This window comes from Oenanthe melanoleuca, chromosome 10 (assembly GCF_029582105.1).
Source record: "Oenanthe melanoleuca isolate GR-GAL-2019-014 chromosome 10, OMel1.0, whole genome shotgun sequence".
NCBI lineage: Eukaryota > Metazoa > Chordata > Aves > Passeriformes > Muscicapidae > Oenanthe > Oenanthe melanoleuca.
In genome coordinates this window covers 10,875,979-10,903,064 of record NC_079344.1, presented here as the reverse complement: position 1 = coordinate 10,903,064, position 27,086 = coordinate 10,875,979, and the positions used below count along the sequence as shown (strand labels likewise).

The 27,086-nt window shown below is 43.7% G+C and overlaps 1 protein-coding gene across 1 annotated transcript in view; it reads left to right on the top strand.

The window, feature by feature from the left end:
* Positions 1-17,870, top strand: part of AGBL1 (AGBL carboxypeptidase 1) — a 261,953-nt gene extending 244,083 nt beyond the window's left edge. The window contains exon 23 of the mRNA XM_056500274.1: positions 15,001-17,870. Within this exon, the coding sequence (XP_056356249.1) occupies positions 15,001-15,304 (304 nt within the window). The 3' untranslated portion in view covers positions 15,305-17,870. The remainder of the gene's footprint in view (positions 1-15,000) is intronic.
* Positions 17,871-27,086: the final 9,216 nt, after the last annotated feature.

The following is a 27,086-nucleotide window of genomic DNA, read 5'->3' as shown; positions in this document are numbered from 1 at the left end:
CACTGCTGCTATTGCCAAAGTGCAACAGCCCTATTGACCTTGGTGAGCCTTGAGAGTCCTGGCAGGAGCATGGAACATCCTATTCTCTGCTTTGGGCAAGAGTTGTCATCTACCCAGAGCCCTGTTCCTGTCAGGCTGTCAGCTTAGTGCCCTACCTGGAGGGTGCTGAACAAACTGAGGGCCTTTCCAAGGAGCCTGATACTGTTGTAGCTCCTGTGGCCAGCAGTCCTGGGCACTGCTGGGGGCCAGGCCATCTGAGCATGCAGGTACTTTAATACTTTTAGTCTTTCCACCCTCCCTGTGTCTCCTGCCTCCCTTCGTGCCCTTCCTTTGAGCTTTACAAAGAGCTCATTTCCTTCCTATGCTCTAGGTGGAGATTTTTAGTATCCCCACTGAAATTCTGTGCCAGCTACTGTTCTGTTCACCTCCATAACTGATTTCCTAATCTGTGCTTTGGCAGGATCTTTCCTTTTGTGGGCTGCTCAGCTCAGTGCCAGGGAGGCTCGTTTTGAGGCTGTCAGTCTCAGCACTGCCCTTCAAGCAGGCAGGTCCATGCTCAGGGGCAGCAGGACCCTGCTGCTTGTCCAGCACAGTTTGCTTGTGCTCTGAACTCTCTGAGGATTCATGATGCACCCCAAAGTACTTCTGCAATACATCACAGTTGGTTTGCTCATTTTTTTTCCACCATGACTTGAACATTCAGGTCCACAGCATTGGCAAGACAAGCACATTAACCCTCTGTTCCTCTCCTACAGCACCTCCTCCCCACTACAGTTACTGCTTTAAAACAGCCCTCATCACAAAATGTTTGATTTCAATTCTTCCTATTAGAGGCCTCATGTATGTATTTTATAAATAATTTTCTCTCATGCACACTTGTAAATTCTCACAGAAAGAGCTCCACATACTCTCTTTTGGCTTACTATGGATGCTGCCTTCAGGGCCCCAAAGCTGGTTTTAGGGAAGAGGCAATTACATATATATTTAATGGTTTCAAATTAAATTTGAAATTAGCTTTGAACTGTATCATCCATTTCTAGTAATGATGCTTAATGTTATCGTGAGAAAATCAAGTGCTTTACATTTTAGCTGTCAATTGAGTCTTGTTCAGGAGGCTGACCAAGGACTTTTGGTATGACATGCTGGGAAGGTGATTAAATCCCTGCCAGGGTAAGTGGGAATAGTATTTTTATTTTTCTCCTCTTCCCTTCATTTCAGTCTTTCCTAGCAGACAGTTTCTATCTCTAAGGATGTATCTCATAATAATAATTGGTTGTTATCAGTGGGTATTTTCCAGTAGAGCAAAGATATCTAAATCCAAAGTCTCCAACAGAGGAAATTGACAGGTCTGAGTTAAGGAGTTTCAGTTTAATCCATCTCAAAGGAGAAATATTAGGCATTTCCTGACTTAGGGAGTAGTGTGGGACAAGGATATGTGAAAGTTTTGGGATGGGGAGACCTTGAAAGCAGCAAGGGAGTAGACAGCTCAGGAAATTTTCTTTTCTCCTGATTGTCTCCTCATGGACCTCTCTTGCATTGGGAATGCCTACAACAGCATGAAGTGGAGGAAGCATCTCCAGAAGTTACAGCTGTGAGTCTGGGGTGCTTGGCTGGGCTCCTCCACAGCCACAGATCTTTGGACACATAATTTACACATTTTGCTTATCAAATTCACCCTTAGCAGCTTAGCTAATACAACTCTAATTGTGTAAGTGTATTTAATTCTGAGCCTTTTCCTCCTAAACTCCTGAGCCAGTTCCAGCAAATACGTGTGTGTCAGTGAAAGGCAACTGGCAGGATTTGTGCTGTCTTCCACATCTGTGGAGCAAGTGTGTGAGGCTGGCATGAAAAGTTCCACAGGCTCTCACTGCTCTTGTAATTATCCCATCCCTGGAAGTGTTCAAGGTCAGGCTGGATGAGCTTTGAACAACCTGATCTAGTGGAAAGTGTTCCTGGCCATGAAAGGAGTGTTGGAACGAGATTATCTTTAAGGTCCCTTCCAACCCAAATCATTATGTGATTCCATGGAGCGATTGTCCTTGCACAGCAATCCTTATTCACTTGCAAACCAAGAAATACTCTGAGTGTTAAGAATTAAGTCTTGCACCTTTGCCAAGTTTTGACACAGGGCATATTTCTCTTATCTTCAGCTCCTTAAAATTTTTGCACCTGTTGTTGACTGACTTTAGAATTCTTTGCCTTCTGTTCTAAAAATGACAAGATTTAAAGTAAAGTGTCATTCCCTGCCTCAGAAATGGCTGCAGAATTAGTGGTGAATGATGTTTTTCAGGAGCTCAGCTGCTCATCTGGGACATGCTGGTGCAGCTTCCTGCACATCACCAGCCCTGTTCCTGATAAATCTTCAGGCTGCTTCCCTTTGCAGAAAGCACTATGGGGTGTTTCAGGCTGCAAAGTTTGTATGTAAAATAAATGCATTGTTATTTAAAAGTGATTCATACTGTTGGGAAGCCCAGTAAGGTGAGCTGATTGGTGGGTAAGCAATGGAGTGTAATAGCCCTTGGAAAACTGCTGTGTAATAACAGCTTTGATTCCTTGCAGGATAAAACTGCATAATGTTGCCATCTTTCCTGTACCTTTCATGTGCACAGCACTTGATATACACTAAGTGTATTACTTTGTCATCTGGACTGATGGCTGGTCTGATCCTCCTGGGCTTTGCCCGTCTGCTTGTGAGAAGTATGAAGTTTTCAAACAAAGTTTCAGGCTTAAGGCAACACCTAAATTATACATTTCTGAAGTCGCCTTGGCAGTGTTTCTTGATAGGTTGCTTTTTGAGCTGAGCTGATAACCCATCTTGCCTCAGAAATGCTTTTTCCACCCCCCTCCTTGCTACTGAATTGCCTGTATCATGCACCATTAAATCTGACACAGTTTGTCTCCGGGTTGGCTGTGCAGAAAAGGAGAAAGTCCAGTGTAAGCCTGGGAAACTCAGGGTGAAGTCAGCAGCAGCCTCCACCATTCCATTATCGCCATCATTCCAAGAGCCTGGGTCCCTCAGCAGCATACAGGGATTTTTTTAAGGAGTTGTGTGTTACTGGCATTGAAATGTTCCTGTGGGGGTACCCCATTATTGCTGGTGCAGCAGAAATGTCTGTGGAGAAAGCGAAGCCATCATGATTTGGTGGGGAAGGAAGAGATTCTGTCATAGAACACATCAATCAAGAGCCCTGTACATATCCATGAATATAATCTTCCTAAATGCATCCCCTCTGTGAAGTGTGTTTGTATATTCTAGCACTGGGGTCTGTGCTGTTTGCACTGAAAAATGTAATTTCTGTGGGCTCTTTCCATGCCTTGGTGACAATTCATGAGCCAGAACAGCTCAAGACCTGGTCTTTAACTGGTGTTTGAGTGACAGAGTCCACCAGAGAAGACCAGTTGTCACTTAATTTTGGTGCAGTAAGCAGCTTTCTGAAGCAGAGACAAAATGAGGAGCTAGCAAAAGATAACTACAAAGGCAAATGCCAGGAAATACAAGATTTTGTGACTAATGAGGTTCTCAGGTCCAGTGGAACCAGTGTGCACAAGTCCTTAGCCTTGGTTTGCTTGGTTCCAGGATTGCTGGGCAGTTCAAAATCAGAGGCCACACTGGGTACAGAAAATCTGGCACATTTTGGCTGTTTCTTTCCCTTCTAAATAATCTCCACTTTTATGACATTACTTGTTTTCAGGACTGCAAGAATTACAGCATTTCTCTTTCAAAATATGATCTAGCAGCTAATCCTTGGTGTCACTGAGCACCTCTCCCTCCTCTTGATGTCAACAGGGGCTCCTCATCCAGCTAAACTCTTCATTCCTGTCTGGCAGAATCAAGAGCCCTGACTTCTGTCCCTAATGGATCTGGAAACCTGCTACTTTATGAGGTCATGGTTTGCTGAGAGGAGTTTTTGGACCAAACTCAGTAAGGTTTAGCACCTTTTTGGACCTTGCTCAGTAATGTTGAACACACTTTTGGTCACTGCTTTCAGAGGAGAGAAGGGCACATATATAGAAGAGGCAATTGAAGAGCTCTGCACCCTCATTTAGACTGGTGGTGGAAAGCTCCAGACACACCTTGGCTCTGCCATGCAGGTGGAGGGATGGAGCCTTCTGTGCCCACATTACTGGGGAACTGGGGCAAAGAGAGAAAAGCACTTTGCTCACAGTGACTGCAAGCCCACTGAGTACAGAACCTGTATCTCTGAAAACCAAGTGGTTTAACCTCATGATTTAATTTTCCTTTGATGTACAGCCTGACATATTTTTTCAGTCACTTACTCTGCACACAAGAACTGACCTTTTATCATTTTTAGTTGTAAATCAGAGAGTGACGTTAAATGCTTGGGGTGGTTCTCTATAAAGTGATTGTTTCACTGCTCTGCAAGCTGTGCTGTAATTTGCCCCATCCATCCAAATACATGTCTTGCTATAATTAAATGAATACTTTTGTCAGTTTATGTTGCTTCAGCTTTCACTCAGAATATGCTTGCTTCCATGGTGGGCTAGTATTTTTCAAGAATATATGTAAGCATATATAAATACAGATATATATATTCACATACAGAAAAAAAAAAGAAAGAAAAATGTAATTGCAACTTTCAGGTAAAACAGAGAATATTTTGGCAGGCGTTTGAAAATTGATTTTTATAAAATATTCAGAAAATACTCATGTTAACAGCGATTTTAAAAATTGTTCCCTGCAGGGAGTTGATAGATGCTACAAGCTACAAATGGATTCATTTGAAAACTGCATCTGCCTGTTATAACAGGTGAAACATTATTAAATACCTACAACAGGAACACAGAAGAGAATTTGGAGATCTCTTGTGTAACAAACAGCAATGGCAACTTTTATATGTGGTTTACTCTGTTCTGTTTGCAAGGAGATGCTGTCTCCTTAGATCAGAGCAAATGGTCCTTGTTTTTCCTCTTTCCTCTGTTTACTGGGAGTCATCTGTTCCTGGCTGGAAGGTCCTTCTGGCACCAAGAATCCCTTTAAAACCCCGTTTGAGCTCTGAAATAGGTTGAAACTGATGCTTCATTTTTGTCAGCTCTCCATGCCTGTTGTTTTTCTTGTTCATCCTTGCAGTTCCTGACAGACAAATTTTAGGAAGCAGGGAGAACATAATGAAATATTTGCTATTCTTCATGAAACATCTGGCAGGGCTTTGGCAAGATCAGGGAATTAGCAAGTGTTGCCACTTTTATATGCAGTAAATGACATTTTTTGTTGTCCTTAATGGAGTCCAAAGCATATGCAAATCAGCTGTGTAATGAGCGAGGTTAAGCAAGGTTTTGGATTTGGTTCCATATGGTGTTAAAAACATAATTGATCAGAATGTTTTGAAATATATTGAACATGAGTATTCAGATTTGTTTTATCTGAATCTCATTATGTCTGAGAAGAGATTTAGGATGAGGGCAGAGGCTGAAGTTTTAAGCTGGATCTATTATTGATTATTTATTATCACACATACTTCATCAGATGTTTCTGCTATAAACCCCACTTCATTCTGCTTTAAAGGCACAATAGATTTCTTTGACCTTGCCCTTGTTGTCTTTCATTCTTATAGGTACACACAGAGTTTCTATCTCTCTCCCCCCCAACTATAATATTTATTAAATATATTTGTTTTCCTCAGGAAGGGATGAGAGGACAAAAGTCCCATAATAGTCTCAGAACTTTTTACAATACAGAGGTTTCTCAGATCAGTTATGATGAGCATCCCTGAATGAAATGCATGACTTTTAGGAGGGTTGTGACTTTGCAGATTTGTGTTGGGTCCATTCCAAGAAATCTGTGGTAACATAGGACCTTGCAGAGGTAAAGTTACTTTGAGAGGTGGCTGTGTTGACTGACACTCATCACCTGGAACCTCTTAGGCTTCAGGGCTTTGCCATCATGTTGGCCTTAACTGCCTTCAGTGTACTCCAACAATTGTTTTCTGTGGCTCTTAGATTTGTCTGAAGCCTTTCCTTAAAAGCAGAATTCAGTGGAAAAACATCTGTTGAACCCCCATGTGTTGCCATATCCTGTCCCCTCTCTGGGTGCTTCAGAACAAGAATCATTCTCCTCAGCAGAGTTGAGCAATTTCAGTCCCACCTGTTCTTTAGCCATTTGAAGCACAAGAAAAAGAGCTGTGCAGAGGGGTTTCTAAAATAGGTATTCCTTACTGTAAGAGGTACAAGAATGAGTCAGGTCCATGTGGAATAGGAAAATGTCCTGATTTCCTTACTGAGAATCCAGGATCTTAACTTTAGCCACAGTCTTGCTTTAAGCTGTCAAATAGCTGATAACAACACTGGATGTTTTAGACAACCATCTCTGCCTGCCTCTGGACCATCCTAACATATCTCAAGTCACAGAATCACTGGGTTGGAAGAGACCTTCTAGATCATGGAGTCCAACCCTAATACCTCACCTAAACCACGGCCACAACTAAACCAAGTGCCACATCCAGCCTTTTTTCAAACACATCCAGGGATGGTGACTCCACCACCTCTCTGGGCAGACCAGTCCAGTGCTTGGTCACTCTTTCTGTAAAACCTTTCCTAAGTATCCAGCCTATATTTCCCTTGGTGCAGCTTAAGGCTGTCCTCTCGTTCTGTCAGTTGCTGCCAGTCCTACCCAGATGGTCTCATTTCCCTTTCAGGTGAACTCCTGCTTTGTCAACACTCACCTGGGGGCTGGAGTCAAAGAATTGCTTTGCTCTGGTCACAACCAGCTCTTTCCCTCAGCTTGATTCCACTTGAATGCAACAGCATCAAGGTTCAGTGATCACCTGTTGTTATTTCTCAGGGAGCTGTAGGAGCACGTCCTGAGACTTCCTGTGACTTGTAATAAAAATTGTGCTCTGAATACAGAGCAAACCATGTAACTGTGTGCATGAGCTGTCAGGTGTGTGTATATAATGTGTATGAATCTATTATTTATCTGTCTGTATGAATCTATTATTTATCTGTCTTTAAGGAAAGGTAGATAAAGGGTTGTAATGTATTTATGGGATTCTTTAAACTTACTACACGGACACAAATATAAACCTCTGCCATAGAATCTCTGAAACATCAGAGTGAGTATCAGCTAAAAAATAGATTTTCATGAAGAAAAACTAGCAACCAAGAGGTTTCTTTCTCCTTCACAGGGTGTAATGGTTGGAAATTAGTAATTTACAGCAGTTATTAGTTCAGTCAAGTAATTAGATATCTGTCATGTGCTGTGCAAACAAATATTTGCATGTGTATTTATCTGACCCAAAAATACCTTGTACATAGGACACATATGTAACTAAGGCAAAGTCTAGACATGTCTTGGCCATCTTAAAACATTTTGCTTTCAAAATCCCAAATCCTTTAAGACTCTTGGAGAGAACTAAGGGATATATATACGTATGAAACTTGGAATTTTGAAATTAAATATATAGAGCCAGTTATACAACTTGGATAGAGTCAGTGGCATTATGTGAAAGAGCACCAAGGGAAACAGGAACTCTAGAGAACCTGCCTGCCTTTACATTCTTTATCCTCAGCAGCAGAATTTTTTAGCATCTAAGCCAAAATCTTTCCATGTTTCTTTTTCCCACACAGTGCCAATATCTCAACTACTAGAAGCATCTAAAAGCAATTACAAGTATTCCAATAATCTTCCTGTATTACTTTGGCTGGGCTGCTAAGTATCATCAATAACATGATTATCTTTTTGAGAAGAAATTGCTTGAGATAGAGACACTGTGAGAAAAGCTCCCAAACACTTTCAAAATCATATTTTCAGCAACTCTTTCATTATTTAGTATCCTAATGAGTTCTGGTAGTCTCACTAAATATCTTCCCATACAAGAGGACTTGACTGCTCTTTTTTCTGTAGGAAGCTTAAGCTGTAGAAAGCCAAAATTTACCTGTTTTGGAAGCATTTCCTCTGATCCATGTATCACATATATCACATATGCTTCTTATAAAAGTCTTCAACTTGCTTAAAATCTGTGTCCCAGGACTTGAGCCCTGGTGCTTGGGATTTTAGCCCAAATGTCAAGAATATAGTGCTATACAGATATGGGCAGTCAGGTCTCAAGATTTCTTCAGATATATCTCATATTGCCAAGGAATTAACACAGAAGGTGGTGCTGGATGCCAGTTTTGGGTGAATGAGCTGTTCCCCCAGCTTGGATGGAGTGGCTGAACTTGCTTGGTGTGACTGAAATTTAACAGGTTGCCTGGTATGTCTGTGGAGGTAAAGTCAGAATTTTCCAATCTTGGTTCTTTTATAATTAGCTTCACACCATAGTAAGTGGAAATTTTACTCAGTACCCTGGTTTAGCTTGTCAGTGGTGATGGGGATGCAGCTGTTCTGTTCATATCTGCCCTTGCAAGCAGCAGATTAATGGAATTATTAATGTTCTGTCCAAGCTAGGTATTGTACCATGTGAAAGAAAACATCATCACAAACCAAAATGAATATGCCAGCTCACAAATCTTTCATAAAGTACTCACAGGATGGTGCTTTCCCATGCTGAAATGTGAATGTATTTAAAGAAAAAAAAATGTACAAGACCTTAGAACAGTCTAAGGGTGAGAGAAGAAAAACTCATTATGTCTGGGGTCGGCAGCAGCTGCCAGAGCTTCATTTCGTGGCTGACTTGTATCTGTTCAAGTCAGTGGGTTTTATTAATGCTTACAAGCCTACAGCTATAAGGATGCTAAAGATGCAGTGTTTGCCCTGCTCTGATATATAGATTGGTCCTCCATTAGGAGGAAATTAATGATTGTTCATAAGACTGAATCCACAGCCTCTGGCTTCTCACAGCTTTTCCATCCAGCACGTCTGAAGACCAGCTTGTGTCAGTTCTGTTGGTTGGCATTGGAAGCACGCCTGGCTCTGATCTGAGATCCCTGGAATCCAGGAATGTCATGTAGTGTCAGCTACCCTTCAAATGGGAGAAAAATCACATCTTGTCCTCTCTGCAAACTCGTCTTTCACAGAAGGATCAAAGCTGTCCCAATGGCGTGGTGGATTTCAGTTCAGTGCAGCTCTCCCTGTTCATATGAGGCTTTTCCATTTCCTAACCACCTGTGATGGGAGGTGTGTGCCCAACACCTCCCCTGCCCCTACTGCAGCATCTCACACTGCTGGAGGCACCCATTCCTGGGGACAAGAAGAGTTTATGGCAGATGGAAGTGAAATGCTGACCCAGGGCTAAATTGTTGCAAGCCTGAATGAACATTAGGGGACAGTATTGGCCAGGAGTCAGCCTGTTTCTTACTCTTTGTTCTCTCCTTTTATTTACAAGCTGTCTTCCCTTCTCTTCTAAATAAAACCCATTTGTCCTTTACTTATCTAACTGGTGCACCAGACACCCATTTCTAATCTGGCCAAATCAATTATAAATATTGCAGTCTACAATTAGCCTGGGAACTTCTGAAAAACTAATTAGCTCGAGCCTTAGCGATGAATTACACCTTTCTCTTGGCTATTTGCAGCAGGAAGAAAAAAAGGAAAAAAAAAAAAAAATCCCAACCTACACTAGAAGCAAGACCAAACATCTCTCAGCCCCAGCAAACAGAATTCAAGGCCAGGTTTAATTATGTTCATATTGCTGGTGAAAGGTTGGGCTGTGGTGGGCTGAGAGCCAGGGCACCTGGCACTGCCTTGGGCTGAGCACACATTCTCTCAGGAGAGGTTGTGTGATGCAAAAGTCCTTCTCAAAGAGTCTTTGGGAAGGGAAATCCCTTGGGAGTCTGCAAAGTTAACATCATTAGTGTTTGCTGTGTAGCAACAACAGAGGGGAAAGCAATGGCTCCTAAAGCTGGAATCATCTTGCATCAGAGCAGAGCTGATCCCCTCCCTTGGTGAGGGACTAAATAGATCCTTGTCTGGCATTCCTCAGGCAGGAGGGTGCCAGGCTGCTGTCTGGGGAGCTGCTGAACAGCAGAGCAGAAATTAGAAAGTCATTACAAGGTGTGCAAGGCATCTTGTAGCTACTGAATCCAGACACAAAGGGCAGATTAAAGCCCTTCTTTGCTGGCATCTTGTTTCTGTGTTGTATTTCTTACAGGTGTAATTACCTGCAAGCATCATAGTTGTTTCATTTATGTCCTAAAATACTTCTTTATGAAGCAATTAAAGGCAGAATTGTACTCTGGGATTACTGCAAATGTGTCTGCTTAAGGTTCATTTTAGATTCATTACAAGCCTTCAGAAGCAGTGTTCCTGCTTTTAATAAAACATATGGTTTCCTCAAAAGCAAAACTGTGCAAGACCACACTTCCCTTTTGGATTTGGTGATGTAGATGGAATTTTAATGTCAAAAAGCCAGAAGGGCAAGGCAATTCCAATTCACTATGGAGAGGGCAGCATATCTTTAATGCTTCAGGATGCTTTATTTACCAGCACTGGCAACTGTTCATACAATAGGTAAAACTTCTTTGGAAAAGAATGGGTGATTCCCCTTCTGCACAGGTGATAATTGTGGTCAGGGAACTTTCTGGGGTCTCCAGTCCCTGCCTGAGTGGGGAAAAACCACACCCTTCTTTCTTTCAGGTGAATGGTGTAACTGCAGAGAACTTGACCTGTTTAATCACATAAAAATATTTTCTTCTGTTTTCTATTCACACATGAGAATGTCTCATCTCTTGAAAACTTTCAGTGAAGCTGTTTCCTGCCTTATTTAGTCTATGAACTGTATCAGAGATGTGCTTGGCTCATCATACACAGCCATATCCCTGCTTTGGGCAGCTTCCAAAGAATTGGGACATACCATGATGGAGAGAAAGCTTAACACAAGGAGAAAATAGGGTTACAGGCAGTGTGATTATGCTGGGAGGTTATTTTCCACTGCAGAGAGAGGTTGAGGACATTTGCTTGTTTGTTGATACATCTTTCAGAGAGAATCATTGGTATGTCCATGACCAGCAGTGCTCTCCAGCCTCAGCTTTTTCCTCCTTTTTATGTGATGCATTTAAACCCTCCCACTTCCAGTTCCTCTCTGACAAGGCTGCAACAAATTTCAACAGTGAGAGGAGCAATACGAAAAAAAGTAAGGGCTCCACTTCCTTCTGTAATGCACTGTGAGGCCTGTCAAGTGAAGGTCAAGCAGAAACCCTGAGCAGTACTCACAGATTCCCTAAGAGGGACAGTTGTCAGTGCCTGTTCCTTCCAGCAGAAAAAAATGAGATATTCTATTTTGAGCCAGCCAGCAGAATACACAGAGAGTGAGTGACCTGCCACAAAAACAAAATGTGAGTGAAAAATCTCTAGAAATTGCTTAGAGGGTCTCTAGTTTTCTCCATTCCCTGGAAGTGCATGTACAAGTAGATGAAAATTAAGTATGGAAGAGAGATTGCCACTCATCCCCACGTGCAGTGTGTAGCTGTGGTTTATCACAGCTACAGAGTGTGTCCTGAGGTGTGGCTCAGCAGGACAGCTGACATGAGAGGTTTCTGTCCAGCTGTGACCTAGAGGCTGACTCAGAATGAGGGGTTGACAGTAGGCACCTGAAAGAAATGTTTTCCAGTCATACCACAAAGTTCCAGTCATGCTGACATGTAAGGAGGCACTGGGCTCCCTTCTCCTCCTCCCATTAAGCCAGCAAAAACCCCAGAATTATTTTACAGGGAACCAAATCTTGCTCACTTTCCAAAACCGAGCAAACAAAAAAACACACCCACATAGAAAAGGAGAACTAATTAAGATTAAGTCATATCTGAGTAAACATGCAAATTAAAAATCAAAACAAAGAAATTCTATTTATCACATCATGAAGTTGCAAATTGCTGCTGTGGCTCCCATCAGCTGGAATAGATGGGGGCTGTAGGTTCTGAAGATCAACCAAATGTACAGATGCTTTATTGTGAAACTGGGGGACTGCTGGCTGTAAAATATATCACCAGCCTTTCCCCCTCTGTTCTGCACTGTCTTCATCTTCAGTGGTATTCATAGTCTATATTTGTCTTGGATTTCTATAATGTAGTGTCATTGGTTTTCCTCTTTGTTTACCTTCTGTAAGACAACATCATTATTCTTTGATAAATATGTTTCATGTCTCCTGGGTAGTTTTTTTTGTTGTTGTTTTGCTTTTGTTTTTTGTTTCATTTTTTGCCAGGTGAATTATTTTCCAGCTTTTAACGATCAGATTAAAAATAAACAAACAAACCCCCAAAACTCTGTTGGGAAAGAATGCACTAGTCAATAGATGTTTGCAATCCTGTTCCTTACCATATTTCACCCTTTGCATGGAAGGAGATGATCTGTGGTGTGGGGAAGCACTGGTGGAACCTGCTGCTTGGAACCAGCCCATTTGTGTTGCTTTGTAATGTGTTTTAAATCTTCCTGCAGCAGAAAGCGAGTTATTGGGATGTTCAGTTCCATCCAGTGCACAGATGTAGCTGGTTTGTAGAGCTTGCTGGTGTGACAAAGATGCTCTCAGCTTTGGAGCCAGCAGTGACTGCAGCAGGAGGAGGCTGGTACCATCCACTTGCTGGCTCACTGTGAGCTTGTGGTGGTGGCTCTGACCCAGGGCTGTCAGTCCAGGCTGGAGAAGCCACCACTGAGATCAGTGCTCACTGCCTTGCTCACCACTGCCACAGCAAAGGGCAGAGCTAATGAGGAAGGAAATCTTCCTTCCTGATCTCCCAGCAGGGTCTGAGCACATCCTCACTCGTGGCAGCCTCTTCCTGCTGTCCTCCTAAAGGGAGCTCTCATGGCCTTGGTGTTTTGTGTGCTGTGCAGGCAGGCAAAAAGGGGAGCTTTGGAAGTCCATTATGAATGTTTTATGAATAAATACTTGCTTCCTAAAGAATATCCCTTCAGTCTGCAATGTAAAGAATATTTTTTTTTTGTCTTTCATTCTGTTTGTTGTCTTCCAGACTTCCCTTCATTAGCAAAATGTTTTTGTGGTAGGAGGCATTTTCCCTTTTTTGTCAGAAAAATCACTTGAATTATTGAAAAATTCAGAAGATCCTGTTATTTGGCTTCCCAGATTTAAGTAATAATAGAAACCTTTTTTCCCCCCAATTATCCTGTTAATGCAAATATTTGACCTTCAGTTCCTAGGCTGCAAGCTGTTCCATCTGTAAAAAATCAGTGAGTTGGGCAACAGCTATGTTCTGTCCCAATGGCATTAGCAGCTCCTTCAAAAGCTACAATATTGAAAGTAGGTATGCTTTGGTTCTTTTTGATTGCAAATCTGCAAGAGCAGGGCTTATAAATGAAAATTCTGGTTCCCCTGGGTTTAGTCAGCTTTGAACATTATCATAGGTACTCAGTATCATGGTAATTCATGCCATGCCTGCATATGAAAAATAAAAGAAGAAACTGAGCCCACTGGTCAGACTCTGCTGGGACCATTGCTGCTGCTGTTTGTGCTGGGAGGATTGTCCTGGTTTGTTTGTTTTGTTTGTTTCATGTCACATCCTCATTTTCAGTATGAGTTCTTCCTGACCCAGATTTCTGAGCAGACTGAAGCAGAGCCAGAAACTGTAAAAGTGCATAATTATTCTTTTATTTATTTTTAAGCTGTACAGCTCCATTAGGCTTTCAGAAAATCCTTTCTACCCAGCCTTTGAAGTAAACTAAGCCAGAGATCAGCCTGAGAAGATGTGGGTTGACACTGCTTGTTTCTGCTGCAGAACAGTATGCAGTTCAGATCTGGAGTCTCAGACTAGGAAAATCTTACACCTTTCTTGGAGTGCAGAAGAGGGGAGGGATCAATGCATGCAAAAGCAATACTTTACACCTTTGGTATGTTCTGAAACCTCACTTGCTGGCACTACTGTGAAACAGCTGAAAGCTGGAAGATCATTCAGGTTACTGACATGTAAGTGAGCAGATCACACGTTAAAGCTGTGTATGCTCCATCTGCCAAGCCATTCATTCTTCCCAGCTCGGGACAAATTAGAAACTCTAGCCCAGAGGTGGAATATTATTATTCCTTTCCCTGTCCCCCAATGCAATACATTCCCCTGCTCTGAGTCTGATTGAAAACATTGACCTGGAGGTGAAAAATGCAGTATCTCTTCCCCTGATTCATCCAGACTGTGACCCAGACAGCACTGAAATCACAGGCTTCTTTCTGGTCTCAAAAAACTACCCAGTTGCCCTCATAGGCTGAGGGCCAGCTGGGATGCAGGAAGGAGGAGATGTTGGGAGGAGAGGGACCCCCAGAGCCATCTAGTCTAGTGGTCACTTTTCTGCCATAAATATTGCATCAGGCAAACCTCATGCAGTGTGCATTGAAAGCGGGCATGTAAGGAAAGCCCTTGTGGCCATTCCTTTGAGTAAATGGCAGGAGGCCAAGGTGGGGTGACCTGCCTTTCTGAGAGCCAGATGACGTGGCTGTGACATCCACTTAGAGTCTTTCAGGCTTGGCTCTGAATTTGGCCCTTCCCCAGGAAGTCAGGATATCAAGGCCTTTCCATGTTCCTCACAAAACACAGCCACTCCTGGTGCTTTTGGCCTCCCTGAAGCCAGTGGACTTGAAGATCCAAGAGGCTTGTTTGTTTTTTTTTGTGCTGCATCTTGTTAGCAGTGCTCTGAGCTTGCACAGAACAGGAGGAAAAGATGCCAAAGTACTTCAACCACCTGGATTAATTAGGGCTTACACTAAATGTGGAACTGCAGCAAGGGGGATGATGATTAAACCAGCAACCTTCTGGAAACTGAATACCTTCTTCTCTGCTATGTTTCAGCCCCTGTGACCTTTGTAAGTGCCTCAAGGCAAGAATGATATTGTCTGTATGTAAAGCACTCTGTTTCTGTATAAGCAATAGCAGTAATAGAGGTGGGAATAATAATGCTTTACTCCTGAGAGGTCAGTGAGTGTCACTCTTCATTTAATCCCTCTCTCTGGTGAGACAGACACAAAGACACACTGGAACTTGCTTGGTACCACCTCATCCCTTATTGACAGAGCCAAGGTTGACCCCAGAAAAAGCATTTCCCTGTTGCTTGCTCTTCCCCTGAGAACATCCCTTCCTTTGGTGACCACAGTCTCTCTTGTGGTTTTTCTGCAGAAGATGCAGTAACAGCAGCCTGGAGTCTGATGATGAACCTCCTTGTGCAGAAGAGATTGATTATGACACTGCCAGTACCTCTGATGGTGAAGAGGAATTCTTGGAGCTAGACCAGGAGATCCAGGAGTGCCTCTCGTGTGTGGAAGGGGAGACAGAAGATGAAGTGACCTCAGGACAGACATGTGGCTCCAGGGCTCTGAGGGGGCTCTACATTTCCAGCCAGCCAGCAGCCAACAGCACAGCTCTTCCTCTGGGTTCAACAGCACTTGGACTGTACAGTGGGTTTGAGAGCAGTCCTGTGTGAGCAGGGCTCTGACTTGCAGAGCAGCAAGAAAATGGGTTGCTGCTCATGTTTCCCTGTTTGCCAGCTTCAGCACCCTTCCCAGATGTGTTGCTCCTGGTTCTGAATGGATAGTTGACTGTATGTTTGTGTAATTTGGATAGATACATCTGAGGATGACTCCTTACACTTTGTACACGAGGCAGAGCGAGGGGCCGCTAGCCAGGTGGAACTGTGTGAGATCATCCACTCCTAAACATAATCCCCAGTTTCATGGCTGCCTCTAGCATGTGGTTTCATACAGATTGACCTAAGGAACAGTGTTTGGAGACCAAGGAATCAGAGATGATTCTCTTTTTCTGACTTTAGGCAGCCTTTGCCTGGAGAAGTGACAGTTATTGAGACTTTTCACCAGAGCTCTCTGTTGCCATTCTCTCTTGAGCTGTAGAGCATGTCTCTGATTTCTGTCTGATCAGAATTTTTACAGTGCTTTCAACAGGTTGGGTCAGGCTGTGCATATTTCTGAGCTGGCTGTATCTCAGCAACAGCATGGGAAATCCAATGTGCCACAGTAAGGAAAGCAGCAATGACAATTCATAGTGATCCTCTGGAAACCTGGGCTAAATTCACCAATAGATTAGTGAAGGTGGCAAAATCCAGGAGTGAATTTAGCCCAAGCATCAATCAGAACAGTTTCTTTAATCCCCAAATGAAGAAAAATAAGATTTCTCCTAAAATTGCCTCCCAGTTCCTGAGAATCCATCACAGAGAACCCACACACGTGTTCTATATCTCTAAAGCACAAAGCCATGTCACTTCATCTCACACTTCACATTGCCTGATCTTGCCATGTGTCTTAGACTCTGCTGCTGCAAATGGGGCATTGCCCTGAATCCAAATGGAACTAATTTTAAGATGCAAGAGGCTCCTAACTCTGTCACTGCTTTGTGAGGCTCAAGGACAAGGATCAATGTACAGTGTGTTATAGCATTACAGCCTGCAAGGACTCCAGTGATTACCAGTGATGGTTATTATTAATATTCATGCATTATTAAAACACTATGTCATCTTCCTGGTTTTATGCTGCTTGTGAAGAGAATTCCTAGTGCAGAACAAGATGTGTTTCTGAGCACCTTTCCTCAGACTGCCTAGACAATATTTTCCAGCAGGAGGTTGCTCTTTAGATAAAAAGCTCCTTCATGTCCTGCTCGGTTTTCAGTATCTACGTATTTTAAAGTCTTCACTAGCACATAAGAGTTTCCTGTGTGTCTCTCTCTCTATGATGCTGCTCAAAAGACAGGCAGCTTGGGTCCTTAGAAGCTGAGCTTCTTAGCCCAGACTAATTCATTAGGTGTGGTGTGTGCCTCTGTACAGATGTCCTGTTCTGCTTGGTTTAGCGTGCAGTTTGTTGCACACAATACTGAATTTTAATAAAAGGGTGGCTCACAGGAAGGGGCACAAAAGAGGTGAAACAGGTGTTCCCATTATAATAGTTTGTATAATTCTGCTTTAAAGCTTATTAACAAAGAAACAATGTATGTGCATAATTAACTTAAAAATCCAGTGTTTGTAGGCATGATGAAAACTTGACTTGGCTTACAAAAGCCATGCTGTGGGATGTTCAGCAGTCAGCACATCCCCAGAAAACAGAGTAGAAAATACTGTTGTACATATCTGTACAATGTCTGTAAATGTGCATGTCTGCACCCACTTTGCTGTCTGTACCAACACTGCCACAACAGTAGCTGAAGGGAGTTTACCAAGGTTTGCCAGTGGTAAACCCTATTGCAAAGAAAAAAAAAATCTTCTTCAGTCAGCATTTTCATTAATGAGATTCAAATATTCTGGCTATAAAATGTGGCTTTCTAGCTGTTTCATTCTGAATTTTTTAAGATAGGGAGAATTCAGTTCAGTGGGAAAATTCTGCCATGGTGACTAAACTGTGCAAGAGTTGTCAAACTATAATAAAAGATGTATCTTCCATGTGTGTTTAGAGCCAAATGTGTATGAGCAATAGCACCATTTCAGAGATCCCTGTGCTAGGAGCTGCAGGAGGTGGGGGGATGGCAAAGGCCCTCAGGGTGTTTTCAGTGTCTGGGATCCAAATGCAGCAGCTGAGCTGGGAGCAGCATCCCTGGACATCACCCACACCTGCATAAATGCTGCTGTGTGGTGTGAAAAGCCTGGCCAGTCTTTTCTCCCTGGCAGCATCCCATGCCTGTGCCCGATAACTTGTCACAAGCAGTGAGGACGCTGCAGAAGGCAGGGGCAGGAGAATCCCCAGCCCAAGGATGCTCAGCCTGCTGCTGAGGATGTGAGCGGGACAGGTGAGTCCCCAGCCGCTTGGGATAACCTCAGGAGAAGCGGTTTTGTGGGCTCTCTCCTTTTCCTCCAGAACTTCCCCAGGGAGCAGATGCTCCTTTTCTTTTGACAGACCTCTAGAGGTCAGGAGCATTCCTCCGTGCGCGCTCCGCGCTCCGCGCTATTAAAATTCTCCCTGAGTCATGGTAATTAAGCAGAGCTAGGCTCCGCACAGAGGAACGGAAGTGCATTGACTTTAATAAAACAGAGTGTAAAACAACTTTAGATTAACTCCAGCCTTGTTTATTCTTGCACACTTGTAATTCTGGTTCGGTCTCCGCAGTGAATGGAGCCCTTGTCCCCTGCGCCGGGCCCGTCACCTCACTTGAGCCCGCTGAGTGCCGGGCACGGGGGGCAGCGCCTTTTCCTGCTGCCGCTAGCTAATCCCGAAGAATTTGGAAACCCGGTGGAGAGAGGGAGGGGGGAGAGGGAAGCCGCCCTGCTCCCACCGTTTTGTCGTTCCTCAAGAGTCAGCAAGGCTGGCAGGTTGAGACTCAAGCCAAATATTCCCACAGTGGCCAGAAGAGAGGGTGACTCGCCTGGTCCCCGCTGCTGCGGCAGTTCTGGGCTCCTGCCAGGCACATTAACTTTTTTTACTGATGCCTTTTGTCTCGCACTGGCTCTCTTAGAGGCTGTGAATGGCTGTGCTCTCCTTCCTCCCCCCAGTTTGCATGATGTGGGTGGAAGATGCTGCGCTGAGCCCTGCACTACACTGCACCCTCTGTCTCAGCCCCTCACCAGCTCCTGGGTCTCCCGGCCACAATATCCCTTTCCTGTCAGAGATCATCCCAAGGATGCCTTGCCAGTGTCTAGTGAAATACATGTGTGTGTGTGTAAACCTCTGGGCTAAAAAATAAATAATTAAACAATAAAAAGAAAAAAGAATCAAGTCAGCAAACTGAAGGAAGAACAAAATCTAATTAGTTTTATCTGCTGTTTGTTATGAGGCTGTCAGAGTGCTCTATCCCCTAGTTTTACAGCACTCTGGAAAATAACAGTGATAATAATAATAAACAACCGTGCACTGGGTTGTTTTTGAAGCAGGCAGGAAGCAGATTAAGGAGAGGGAAAGACAGCAGCCCTGCTCCTCCACTGCTTCTCTCCTGCTGCCAAACAGCAGAGATGTGGGTGATAGAGCTATCTCCTGTCTTATCTGTCCTTGGACAAGATCCACTGCCCCTATCCATCCCTTAGAGATGCAAAGCCTGAGTCAGAGACTGTTTGGCAGCAATTTGGGACACTCATATTATATTTCTTTCCTTGCCACAGATCCCTTATGTACTCTTGACCAATTTGTTTGTGCTCACAGTTTCTGTTCCATTGTGAGATACAAATAGCAAATACAGTAGTGAAAGTAAGTGTGTGCTCTTGGAATAAGGAGGGGAGGAAATGTGGATGTAAAACTGCCCAGGTGTTTGCTCTAGACTGATTTCAGCTGATGAGAGGGGAGCTGGAATTACTCTGTGCAGGAGTGTGGTGGTAGTTGCCATCACTGGTTTCCCCTTCAATGATGCACAGTCATGATTTGTTAGGACATTTCTCTTTAAGCTGTGCTGGATAATTTTAAAAGCCTCTTCTCTCAGGTTGTTGTCAGCCAATCCTGTCCCATGGTCTGGTCCTTACAGTGAGAAAATTTTCCCTCCTGTTTTAGTGGGAGCTGGGTTGAACCCTCTTTTTGAAAACACTTGTATGGTTTTCCAGGCAGAGGGCTGGACACAAGGCTCCAGTTGAAGATAATATTCAAAATCTTGGAGAACTAAAAACCCTGTCCATGTAAATGGACTGGGAAAAGATGAAGGACAAGGTTAAAGAAATAAGGTATAAATCAGAGAGGAAGGAGAGGACTCAGTGCAAGGAGAGGAATGAAGAGAACAGGAGGGAATAGGAGTAGGGGGCATTTGGGGGAGACACAGGCAGAGAAATGGGTGAATTGTTCCTATTTGTGCATCCTCTTCCGTCCCCAGATAATGTGTCAGTATTAGTGCTACCAAGAAACAACCCTCTTTACTGTAGAATAAATCTGCCACTGTATTCCCCACTCCATAAACGGCAGCCAAGTCCGCATCCTCAGCGCTGCATTGTGCGCTGGGGTCTGTGAGTGCTTTTCATGAGCCCGGAGCATCCCTGCCCTCGGGCTTTCTCTCCAGGGACGCACATCCTCAGACAGGTCCTGGAAGATCCACGGCGTATTACTGTTGACGGAGCAGTTTGTGGCTACATTTTTCATCTTTTCTTTTTCCTGCTTCTTTTATTTCACTTTTTTAAAAGTGAGAGAACAGGAGGGAGTGAGAGACAAAGAAGAAGTGCCCTGCTACGAGTCTAGCACGATCTCCAGAAAGATGGCAAGGCAGCTATTTTAGCATCAGGGGCTTTTTTAGCCTTTAATTAAGCTGCTTGTAGCTCATGCATGGACCAGTGAGAGGGAAGACAAATCCACCACTAAAAACAACCATCATTTGGATGCTCTGGCAATAACTCCAGTGTCAGTAAAGTGCCATAGCCTTTGGCTAACCGAGCTCTGGGCACTGAGGGGCTGGCTCCTCACCAGCTGATGTAATTGCAATCACAACCCTGTTTTCTGCCCCCTTGCTCCTTCTGCCTGACTGACGGCTCTCCCTGAATGGTTTCCAGTGCATGCTCTGGCAGCTCCTGCCTCTGCCTCGGCATTTCCTTTAAAAGTCATTTAGCTTTTCTGTGTTTGTTTCCCTCTCTGTGAAGTGGGGTTATTAATATTTATTTTCGGTGAAAGGGGTCACAAAGAGGTTTAAATCTCCAGTGTTTACAACACAATTTGATATCCTAAGAGAAGGCAAACAGGAAGGATTAATTGCTGCCTCCTACATATATCTGCCATCACCGAAATAAAAATCCTGCCCATTGCTGGGATCACCTCTAACTCCTTTCCAGGGGCTTGTGTTTCCTTTGGTCCTTGTGGAAGGTGGCACAGGTGGGCCAGACAAATCCTTGAGGTGAAAGCACGGACAGTGTCGACAAAAACTTTAGATTTTTTTACAGCGCAGCAGTCTTCCAAGAACCAGGCAGCATGCTGGTTAGTGAGTTAGGAAAATGGGAAATTTAATAGAGGTGAAAATGAGGCACTTGGGAGAAGAATGGAGCAATCTGGTAAACATCTGAAATGTCTCTGCCCAAAGGCTAGGAGTGTAAGGGCTAAACAGGAAGAATGTAAAGCCTTAGTACATATACCAAGCTATGAGTTAATCAGCTTCCCAGACACATGGAAAAGAGAAAGTAGGAACAGCAGAAGAAGGATTAATTGGCTGTGAAACATCAGGGAATTGGTAGGTTGAGTCAAGGAAAAAGGAATACAGGCCAGCAAGCTGACTTGGAGATTAGAGCAGAGGTGCAATGATGAGATCTCCTAAGGCAGGGAGAAGAATAGAACAAAAGAAAAACACTAAAATTGTGTGAGGACCTCATTAATGCCTTAAAATGAGAAATTAATTGTTTTTTGAAAGTTCAAGCAGCAGCAGACTAGGAATGAGAAGATAATGATACCAAAGCACGTGTGGATGAAATCAGAAGGGTCCTGGCAAAGAATGAACTAGAGGTGGCTACAAACACACAAGGGAAGAGAAAGAAATCCTATAAATATGCTAGAAAAAATAAAACTGTAAAACTCTGTACCACAGAGGGAGAGCACATGCAAAGGGTTGGAGTCATCATTGCCTATTCGACTCCCCTTTTCACCAAAACAGTCTGGATATTATTATCATTGCTAGATAAATATAAAACAGGTCACACTGATTGGGGTATGGGAATGGGCCAGAGCAAAGGGGTGTAAATTAATGAACCCTTACACTGACTGAGCAAATTCAAACTGCTTGACCTGAGGGAATTCTCCTGTAGGTTGTCCTGTGAAAACAGTCCGTGAACAGTTAGGAATGGACTTGAAGAATTTCTCCTATATCAAGAGTTGAAAAGGGCAAATAGGGTATTTGTTTGTGTAGATAGAAAAAAAAGAAGAGCCAGGAAATTTAAATCAGCCAGCTAAGCTGAGTCACTACACAGAAACCTCAACAAATTATGAAACAAACAATTCATTAGTTGCTATAGGATAAGAAGGTGGTAAAAGAGAATCAACATGGATTTGTCAAGCTGATCTAATTCCTTTCTTTTATTGGCTAATTGGCTTAGAGGATAACATATGTCTTTGCTTTAGGAAAGCTTTGAAGACTTTCTTTTCATAAAGAATGAAAGTAATATGGTTCATATGAAGTATTTGTAAGGAAGGTACACGTTAGCTGAGGAATTAGTTAGGAGAGACAGGTTTCATCTCCACTAATTTTAGCTTTCCAGAAGTTAAGCATCTGAAGAAGAGATGACTGAGAGAGGACCTTGTCAATTCTCTCAGTATCTGAAGGGAGGGTGTCACTGAGGTGGAGCCAGGCTCTTCTTCCTGGTGCCAGGAAATAGCATGGAAGGCAATGGGCAGAAACTGGAACACAGGAAGCTCCACCTGAACAGGAGGAAGAACTTATTTCTTGTGAGGATGACTGAGCAATGGAACAGTTTGTCCAGAGAGTCTGTGGGTTCTCCATCCCTGGAGATGTTCAAAAGCCATCTGGACACAATCCTGAGTGACACTTTTTGGAGGACCCTGCTTGAGCAGGGAGATTGGACCAGATGATTTCCAGTGGTCCCTTCCCACCTCACCCATCCTATGATTCTGTGATTTAGTCTCTTTAGGGTAAATGTAGAGAAACAGGGACCCCACGGGATCTACATCCTAAGATACTGGAAAAGGATCATTTGCTGAGCTATTTCCTTGCCTTGTTAAATTCTGAGTGAAGTTAAACTACCAGATCAGATGGGACTCCTAGCTTTAAACCCACCCCAAAAGGAAATCCCACAGTCATGCTTGCAGGATTATTTTACTTAAATAACTGAGAAAATACAATGGAAAATCCATTTGGGTTTTTTTTTTTTTTTTTTTTTTTTTTTTGGAAAATCCCGTATCTTTTTGTTGAAGTTCAGCTCCATGTTTGTACACCTTTATTTATGTCAATACATCTGCCAACCTCACCTTCAGCCTTTCCAGCACAGGGCTGTGCTTCAGAGCTGCCCACACCCCTCTCTGTATCCCCATCCTTTGCTCTGTATCCCAATCCTTTGCTCTGTATCCTCATCCTTTGCTCTATATCCTCATCCTTTGTTCTGTATCCCCATCTTTTGCTGTTACCCCATCCTTTTCTCTGTATCCCCATCCTTTTCTCTGTATCCCCATCCTTTGCTCTGTATCCCCATCCTTTGCTCTGTGACCCCATCCTTTGCTCTGTATCCCCATCCTTTGCTCTGTGACCCCATCCTTTGCTCTGTATCCCAATCCTTTTCTCTGTATCCCCATCCTTTGCTCTGTATCCCCATCCTTTGCTCTGTATCCCCATCCTTTGCTCTGTGACCCCATCCTTTGCTCTGTGACCCCATCCTTTGCTCTGTATCCCCATCCTTTGCTCTGTGACCCCATCCTTTGCTCTGTATCCCCATCCTTTGCTCTGTGACCCCATCCTTTGCTCTGTGACCCCATCCTTTGCTCTGTATCCCCATCCTTTGCTCTGTATCCCCATCCTTTGCTCTGTATCCCCATCCTTTGCTCTGTGACCCCATCCTTTGCTCTGTGACCCCATCCTTTGCTCTGTATCCCCATCCTTTGCTCTGTGACCCCATCCTTTGCTCTGTGACCCCATCCTTTGCTCTGTATCCCCATCCTTTGCTCTGTGACCCCATCCTTTGCTCTGTATCCCCATCCTTTGCTCTGTATCCCCATCCTTTGCTCTGTGACCCTATCCTTTGCTCTGTATCCCCATCCTTTGCTCTGTGACCCCATCCTTTGCTCTGTATCCCCATCCTTTGCTCTGTGACCCCATCCTTTGCTCTGTTATGCCATCCTTTGCTCTGTAACCCCATCCTTTGCTCATTCTCCCAGACTGAATACAGAGAATACTGGTGATCTGGGGGGATCTGGGATCAGACCAGGCGCTCTCACTGGTGGCTGACATCCAGGTAGGTGCCAAGAGCCCTGGGGCAGGGAGCTCACACTGGAGCCACTGTGCCAGATGGCCTGAGTGCTCTCAGTTGTAAGAGCTGCTTTGTACTTTTTAGCTTTACTGATGCAGAGAGAACATTTTGAACTGTCTAAGCCTTCTAACCTTGTATCATTGGCACACGAACAGCAGCAGCACACTGTTGAACATAATAACAAGAGGGAAAGAGCTGTGGAATTAAATAAGTATTTAAATCTTAGGGTTTGCAGCTCAGAGCTAGAAGCTTTAGCTGTGTTATTTCCAGGAATTGGTTGAGTCATGTTTGAGAATAATGGATAAGATTAATTCCTTCGTGACTATGGCTGAATAAATTATTTGACAATAATGATTTGACTTCTTCTAGCTGCTTTTTCTAATGTGTATGATGCAAAAAAATATTTGCTGTATCCTGGATGTGTGTGCTGGGTATGGTGCACTGGTCCTTGCTATCTGGCAGTGAATTTATTCCCCAAAGACAATCTTCAATGGGATTTACCCCAGAGCAACCGAATGCAGGATTTGATCTGTCGTATTCAGAAAGATTCATTTTTCACCTCATCATGTAGGAAGATAGAAGAGAGAGGGAAAATTATTTCACTCTGCACAACAACCCCTTTTCTTCAAAGCATGAGCTGCCACAGAGCCAGGAGCAGGGCCCGTGGAGGGACAGGATAAATGTTGCTTGGCAACTCCACGCCACTGATGGGAAGAGCTGAGCAGGCTGAGCATCACAGAGGGATGAGGGAGACACAGGCACACCAGGATGGTGGTTTGTGTCTGGCCCTGTTAGAAATGACACCACTCCTGCCCTGGTAATTGCTGTAGACACAGACAACAAAGTCTGTCCGGTTGGGTGGGAGAGTAATTGCAGATCATAAATGCTGAAGCATCCCCTGCCCACTCCCCAGGCACAGAGGGGCTTTGGATCTATTCATATCCTGAAGGTCACTGGATTCTTCCCGTTTAGCTAGCTGTGAGCAAACCTTAAAATGGCTCAGAGGTGCTGCTGCTTGGTTAAACACCTACAGGGAGCCAAAAAAAGCCTATTGTCCTTTGCAGCATCACACAGCCACCTTGCCACTTGTCACAAGTGTCAGGGGGTAGTGGTGGTGCAGCCCTGACAGTCTGAGGGTGCCAGAAAACCCAAATTTACAACGAGGCTGGTTGTTAAAACCGGGCAGCAGAGTTTCCAGACACAGAATTCCTTCATCAAGTTTTGTCACTATTGAAGGATCATAAATTAAAGGCAACTAGATTGGTCTTGCAAAGCAAACCCCCTGTGGCTCATATGTTAGCACACTCTGCCAAAATCTGAGTTGCTTTCAGCTGCAGCTCCAGGAGCACCTCCCTTTGTGTACCTACACAGAGAACACTGGTTGGTTTATCAGGCCTAATGCTGGCACAAGGATCAAAAGATCCTTAGCAGACTTCATAGGGAGCTTAGTGGAAATGGGATTTTGGGTGCAAAGGAATATTCTGTTTGAAGCTTGAAGCTCTTCCCACAGTATGATTCTGGGGAGAATAAAGTGCTCACTTTACTCTGACATCGTGCAGTGTTAGACTTTTCAGCAGGCCCTAAAATTTTGGACTGAGAAGGGATGTTTGCAGAGAGCTGGCTTTTCCTAACAGCCTCAAATTGCAACAATTCAAGAGTTTTGTTTATGGAAAGTGCCCAGACTGTAGTAACACTGCAGGTGTTATCAAAATTCACTGCATGCCTTGGAAAGTTTTGAACAACCTGTGTAGACAACACATGTGAAATATCCTCTGTTGTTCAGCATTAGAGTGCTGGTTTTTTTTTTTGTTTTTTTTTTTTTTTTTGAGTAGCATAATGTCTTGGATGTTTCTAAGTAAAAGAAACCAGCAATTTCTAATGTGTACTAAAAATTGGATTTTTTCTTTTTCTTATCATCTGCTGGAATAGATGGAATAGCCCTTTGATTTTGGAAAGGCTGCTTATTTTTTTTCTCCAAGTATCCAAATTTGAGGTGTCCTCATTGCCTTGCTCTCTAGGCACAAACTTTAGTAGGTTGAGCAGCTTAATCCAGGTGTGATTCCTTCTGGCCTTCATTTTTTCATGCTCTTATGGATATTTTGCTGAATCACAGACTGTGGCTACATGTGGCACTGCCTTGAAAACCCATGGAAAATTTCAGCTTCCGACTACAACTAAATACATCATTGTTTTTCTTCATTTTATGTAAATAAGTGAGTGTTTCATGAATTATTCTTTCTCTCCATTTTTTGTTGATGTTCTTGTTGTTTGTTTTGGGTTTTGGGGTTGTTTGTTTGTTTGTTTGGGGTTTTTTGTTTAATTGAGGCTTTGTCTTTGTAAACCTTTTTTCCTTTTGTCACTGTCTCTTCTTTCAGACTAATGGAATCAATTACATGTTGTTTCCTGAAGAGAGCTTCTTCACCCTGTGGCACACTCAGCCTTATTCTGATCTTCCTCAGGTTTTATGCTGTTCTGCTTCTTTTCCCATTTTCCATTTTCCCCTTTGTTTTACAAGGATGCACCAGGGAGCAGAGACCCCAATGCCAGCACCCCAGAAAACTTTGGTTTGGTCTCTTGTGCAGAACTCTTGCCCCACTGATTGCAGGGGCTCCTGCCTGAGGAGAGCAGACAAGGATCTCTCTCTTGCATGGAGGGCAGGGATTACAGAAAACATCTTTCTGGGGCATCTGAGGTCACACTCACACGTGCCTGTGTCTCTAGAGATGTGCCCCTCGTGGATCCTCAGGGATCCACCCAGGCAGGTGCCACTGGCTGCCCCAGTGCCCTGCTGCTGATTCACCTGGCTCTCAGCTCCCAGTTCACATCCTGCATGCAGCACTCATAGACACCAGCCAGAGGAAGCTGGGATTTAGATTTCAGTCATGTTTCTAATTCCTTTGGTTTCCTGCAGCTTCTCCTCTCAAAGCAATTCTCCTCAAGGCCCCTCTCACTCCTGCTTTCCTTTCACTGGTGCTCACAGGCAGTGCAGAAAGGAGGCAGCCAAGGAGGTCACAGCTTCTTCTTGCCAGCACCTCTGGGGGCAGGGAGGCAGCTCCTGCATGGCAGAGTTATTATACCTTTTTTAAAAAAATTGCCTTTGATTAAAATGTAAGGGTCCCATCCTTTTGTTGTCATTAATGTGGGCTGCAGGCTATGGGCCTTTGAAGTGTTTCCTCTTGGCTCATCTCCATGTTCTTTCCTTTTTCCCCCTCATTTTTCCTTTTTTTTTCTCCTCTCTTAATTTCAATTCTCTCAATTATCTGCCCTTTCCAGCTCAGGGTGAGATTTGTTAATTTTCACATGCTTGCAAAAACCTGGCTGGCACACTCCAGCTCCCTGCCAGCTTCTACATGGGCAGCCAGTCCCAGAGCAAGCAAACAGGCAGCACATCTCTCCCATGGGCTGCCTT